Below are 5,895 nucleotides of genomic sequence, written 5' to 3'. Positions count from 1 at the left end.
CCATGAATCAGCTCTGTTACCCTCCCACCCCGATCAACCCGTCAACTGACTCCATTCTTCAACTTGACATCATCCTTCCACACAGACAAGAAGAAGAAAAGGAAGAAGAGGAGGAGGAGGAGGAGGAGGAGGAGAGAGAAGCAGAGGTGCGGAGGCAAACAGACGTGAAAGAGGAGGAAGAGCAGAGAGGAGGTGGGCAGTACAGTTTCAGCTCTCACAAGGCTGAGGAGGAGAAAGTGACAGCAGCAAGAACTTGGCCACTAGTGAGATGAAATTTGGGGAGGAGACGCTGGAGCGCTGCAGGAGACAACATCCCACGAGAGCCCTGAAATTGGATCGCCTGGAAGACGAGCCAGCCCTCTCTGGATCCCGCGCCACCCCACAGCCGAAGGATGAGAGGGGTCGACTTTCACCTTAGTTGCCAGGGATGTCTGTGCACTACGGAAAGGCATCCCCCTCCAGCATGTCCAATGCTATGTTATTCCTGATGCTTTGCAAGGTACGTCTTTAAAGTGGCACTGGCATCCCACATCAGCAGCTTCCTCTTGAAACTCACCATTTACAGAGCATCTGCAAACTGTCTACAAATACTTCATGAATCTCTAACTGCTTTTGAATGTTGTGACAATGTGTAGCCATGAATTTATTATGCACCGTGATATATTCTTTATAAAGGTAGGATATTTCCAGGCTCAGTTATTTTTGCATGAATCATTGAAGAGGGTACAGGAGACACCCTGGATAATGCCTTAAAAACTGAACTCTGGCTTTTCTGCTTTAATCTGAGAGACACTGTTAACTGGCGGTGGTTATTTGTACAGAAACGCTTCATGCATTTTGTTATCAAGTTTAAATTCTTCTCACAAAGCAACAGTACAACCTTGAAAGAAAGCATGCTTTACCTTTTTGTGTAGGCACCGTTCCACACAAAGACGCTGTATTCCTCAGGAATTATTACACTGAAGCTGAGATAAAACAAGGCTTGTCTTTTTTTTTTTTTTTTTTTTTTAAATTATGAACAACACAACACTACCTTCTAAATGAAATACAGGAATGTTTCTATCAGATTTATAATTCCTTGTCCGTCCCATAAAACCGTAACTTGCTGCATGTTTGAACTTTTCCGTTTGGACTGTGGCAGTTTTTTAGAGTTACCAAAAACTGAATCATATTAGCATATTTCGTTCTTGTCAGTTCAAAAATAGGTCTGTCACTTTCCTCTCACACGCAGAACAATGAGGACAGGATGTGGAAAATGGGTCACTATTGGCAGCATTTCTTCTTCTTCTTCTTCTTCTGTCAAGTCCTTTCTTTTTGGATTATGCCACATCTATGCCACATTTGTCGGTATTGTTCAGCGTCTGAGGCTCCGTACTTTGTCGGTGTGTGATGGGCGTCAACCCGCGTGTGTGTGAGTGTGTGTGTCTGTGTGTGTACTTACACACTCGGGAGGGGTTGTGAGCTGTTTGCTTTAATTCCATTTTAAAACAATGCCAAAAGCGACTCTGCCTGTCAGACTGAGTTAGCATCTGGAGTTGTTTGACATGCTCCAGATTATTCAAGTGGCAAAAGGTTTCACTCTCCACTGATCAGATCTGAGGATGTTAGCTTCTGTTGGGTGTAGCAGGAGCGTCCGGATTTGTTGTCCCAGGTATGGCTTCACCTTGCTTTCTCTCTTTCTCTCTCTCTCTCATTTCCTGTCGGTATTCTCTTTTTATATAAATATGCTTCTGGCTGTTGCCGTACAAGGGAAGAGCCAGGTGTGAGCTCACCTTGGGAGGCTTTTTAATTTTCAATTTGTTGACGCTACACGTGTCCTCCTCGGCCCTGGAAGTGACAGGCATGCCCAGATTAATAAAAGAGAGAAAAATGAAGACATAAAAACTGTAGTAAATGAGCCAACAAGCAAATATTAAATCCTCGACGCCTTAGTGCAGCTCACGGTGAGATGACGAGGAGGTAGATACGCCGAAACTCTGTACTGTTTCTTAATAATCTCTTAATATGATACATTAAGGCGCAGGCTGTGACTATACCTTCATTGACTCTCATTTCTAGCTTGTCCTGGATTATTATAGCTCTGATCCCTCTCTCTCACACACACACACACACACTGTCCAGCCTGAGTGTTAAACAGACAGAGGAAATCATTACGAGCGCCTAATGATTATAGCACATTACAGGATGCCAGCCTTGGCTGCCACTTAAAACAGAACGCTCTCCGCTGATGATTGTCGAGACTGGAGCTGTTGAGTGAGAGGGCACTGGAAGCCTTCCAGAGAGTCGCACAGCTGTACTCGGTCGGTGAAGCGGTTTCCTTAACACACAGGTTTTGGCACCGCATGGACCCCCGCTCACCTCCACTTCCAACTAATTTATCCTCCTCCCCTTCCCTTTCCCTGCCCTCAGCATCTCGGGGTGCGTTTCTCCCCCTCCGTTTTTTTTCTTTCGCTGAGCACTTGTTTATATCAGCAGCAAGCAGGCGACTTCATGCATGAGGACACATCCAGCGCGCCACACAAAGATCTCCATTCAGGTTGAGGGAAGCCCTGTTTGTAGTGCTCCCCAGGAGAGGCAATCAAAGCCCATTGTTACAGATCAGAGGAGGAGGACACACTCCGACAGAGAGACAAAGCACAACGGGTTTTTATGTTCGTCAAGAGCACAATGCACGTCGATGATTGGGTGCTGCTTCCTTTCAGAGGCACCATGTGGGATGTTGGCCTTTAGGAAGGACAATCATTTTGATGCTTTTACCCTTATAAACAAACCTGAACAAAATGAGTTTTACTGTATCAAACCTCTTATATTTAGAGGTCATCCATAAACACGCAAGCCATTTCTTGGGGGTGGACACCACATGTTGAACTCTTATTAAAATGGCTGACTTTATCTTACTGTTATCAGTGAGTTTCATCTCCTCCTCCCTCTCTGTAATACATCTACACTAGACAACACCTAGACTTTGACGTACTGTAACAGAATCCAGGCAGGTGATGATTTCTGCCAAGACCTTTTTCTCCTGCCAGACTGTCAGACAGCACAATTGGCCAGCAGAGAAAGGGGGAGAATGTTACGAAAAAAGTAGTTTGTCAGAGCTCCTGAAAAGGGCTACATAAATTGCAACAACTGCCAAGGATAATCTGGGATTTGCAAAGGTTAATTTCGATAAACAACTGTGTGGTTTTTCGCCGGGGGGAAAAAACAAATGTCCAGGAAGCTGTGTCTGTGCTTAAAGCTGTGATCATGTCAGTCACGACTTGACGTTCTCTAACCTGCAGGTGGATTCAACACAGAGAGCACAGTGTAAACAGAAAGCAATACACATGCCAACGCAAATAAAAGGTGAATATAATCTTTCATTTTGAAAGGATGTACTTAGACCAAATGAGATTCCATGAAACAAAACCTTTCCAAAAGGTCCACGTTTTTTTTTTTTTAAATAATTTAAATTCAGACTGTCAATAAGGTACGTTGTGTACCCTTTTAGTACTTCAGGTAACTTCTTTTTTTATAAAGTCTCGCCCGAAGTCAAAAATACGTAGTTTACCTTGCATCAAAGCTTTTTACTATAAAGAACAGCTCCCTGTTAGAAGGTTTATTTTTAGTCTGCGTTAGCTTACATGCTTTTCAAACCCATTGACCCGCAAAAGGAGCACTTTTCTCCCGAGAGGTGTTTGGATGCCAACTTGCACAAGCTGCTGCGCCTGCGGGCTAAAAACATACAGCTAGTTCTCTAATACTGCACCCCAGGCTACACAAATCAATACACACTCAGACTCACACACACACACACAGTGGAAAACTCACACATGAGAGCTGGAAGGTTCAGAGCTTCAGCAGTCACACAGTTGAAGAAATACTACAGCTGAGTAGTGTCTAGTGAAGGAATAGCTCTTGTTTTGTCTTTTTTATTTTTTTATTTTTTACTCTCACCGGGCTTCAGAGAGCTGCCAAGGCCATTCATCTGATGCCCAGCATGTCAATCATGGAGGGAGTCAGTGCCAGTTTCCAGAAGTACTTTATGGCTGTTATAACTTCCTTTTTGGAAACAGTTGTTGGCACCAATAGAATAGACATAAATTAACAAAATAATGTAGGCTGTGTTAGTTTTATACATGGAGTTAAACAAGATCTAATTAGAAATCTTAACATAAATGTTCATAAAGCAGTAACCATTAATGACAAAAAAACAGCTTTTGCAGTTTCCATTCACTTTAAAGACAAAGCAGAAATCATCCAGTCATTATTCATAAAGGTGATGTAAAGCATTAACAAATGTCTGTACGTTTTAAACGGATTAGATTAAAAAAAAAAAATGTTTTGACCTTGTGTGTTAAGGGTATATATTTTATTGAAGAGATTATAATCATATTTTGCAATTAAACAAACAGTAGTCCAGAAAATCTGTTAATTTGCTCCCAGCGCTGGATTAAAAACTATTTCATGACTAAATCAGTTCTTACAACAACACAGTGGTGTAACTTCACTTAACTGGCATTACTCAGAGCTTAGTCTATTTAACCTAAAACACATAAGAGCATCAATTACTTTCTTAATTACTTTGTGATTATTTTTATTCTGTCACGACCATCTCCCAGAGAGATAACTCGTCTTGTTGGTTTAATGCCATTATCGCCGTGCGCCATACACTGAGCCAAATCCTTCAAAACGAAAACAGCCGAATTAACTTAAACGTTTGTGTGTTTGTCTTCTTTCCTTATCTGCCGGCTCCAGATTGGTCCGAGACGGAAACTGCAGACTTTTCCTGGGAAAATGGTAAACACTGTCTACAGTGATGAGGAAAAGGGAATCCAAGACAAGGAAAGTAAGGAGGAGTCCATCTTGGCCATGTTGGGCATCATTGGGACCATTCTCAACTTGGTAGTCATCATCTTTGTCTACATCTACACCACCTTGTAGCTCTCGAACTCTTGTTGTACTTCATCAGCGGGTGGAGCAGAGCATATGACTGGTATGGAGATACAAATGGGAGGAACAATGAAGAGGCTGAACCTACCCAGTGGTGAACTGGATCTAAGACTGTGCAATTGCCAAATGGCATCGATCCTGCATCATTTTGAACAGCTGAGACTTTGGGAAACTGGCTTGTTTCCCTCCCCTTTACAGGCAGAATTATGCAGAATATCTTTTGACTTATATAGAAATGCATGAAGCTCATGAGAGACACTCAAAAGAAGCAGCCCATACCAACACACGGACACTTTTGGAGGATATTTTTCAATGTTCTTATCAGACGAAAAATGAAAATTGTCTGATTTCCTTCCATGGGATCAAAGATGAAGATGTACAGAGAATCTAAAAACAGGTATCTGCATTGCTGTTAATTATTTTTGCAAGCAAAACACGACATTCTTCCATTTATATATAAGATTCAAACGGACATATTAAAGAAAATGTCCTTCAGCTTGATGTAATGCTTTTATATACGATATTCTTTTAGGCTGAATTGACTCTGGATGACTATTTATGGGGTTCATATACACATGAAAATGATTCACACAGTTTCAGGTTGTTTAATGTGTATTTATTGAAACAGTTGGTGTCTTTAAAAGGCATGAAGTAAAGTTAAAATGCATCCAAAATGGGCACACTTGACTTGATGGACGATCAGACTGAGTTATGGAAATTAGTTGAAAAAAAAGAGTGATTATCATTTATTATTCAAGTTTTTATTGCATCACTTCTGCCTTTAAAGTTCATCAATATTCTAATAAGATGCATCAATTTATGAAAAAATCTTCTCAAGAGAATAAAAAAAAGATCTTAATTTAACATGCAGAGTTATATCATACATTTCAGGCTGCATGAGTACATCAACATGCACAAAGAGTTAAATGGTCATCATGTTTCTGACCACACTAGAAAAATGTT

General features: G+C 41.3%; 1 protein-coding gene across 1 annotated transcript; it reads left to right on the top strand.

Annotated features, from left to right (window-relative positions):
* Positions 1-463: 463 nt before the first annotated feature.
* Positions 464-5,364, top strand: tunar (TCL1 upstream neural differentiation-associated RNA; the record flags this gene model as incomplete). The annotated part of the gene is made up of 2 exons (XM_084568454.1): positions 464-499; positions 4,738-5,364. The coding sequence occupies 2 exons, from the start codon at positions 464-466 to the stop codon at positions 4,921-4,923; spliced, it is 222 nt and encodes a 73-aa protein (XP_084424580.1). The 3' UTR covers positions 4,924-5,364.
* Between the last annotated feature and the right edge of the window lie 531 nt (positions 5,365-5,895).

Source organism: Chelon labrosus (genome assembly GCF_963514085.1).
Source record: "Chelon labrosus genome assembly, chromosome: 20".
NCBI lineage: Eukaryota > Metazoa > Chordata > Actinopteri > Mugiliformes > Mugilidae > Chelon > Chelon labrosus.
Note: the sequence above shows the minus strand (reverse complement) of the source record. Positions and strands in the feature narration are given on the sequence as shown.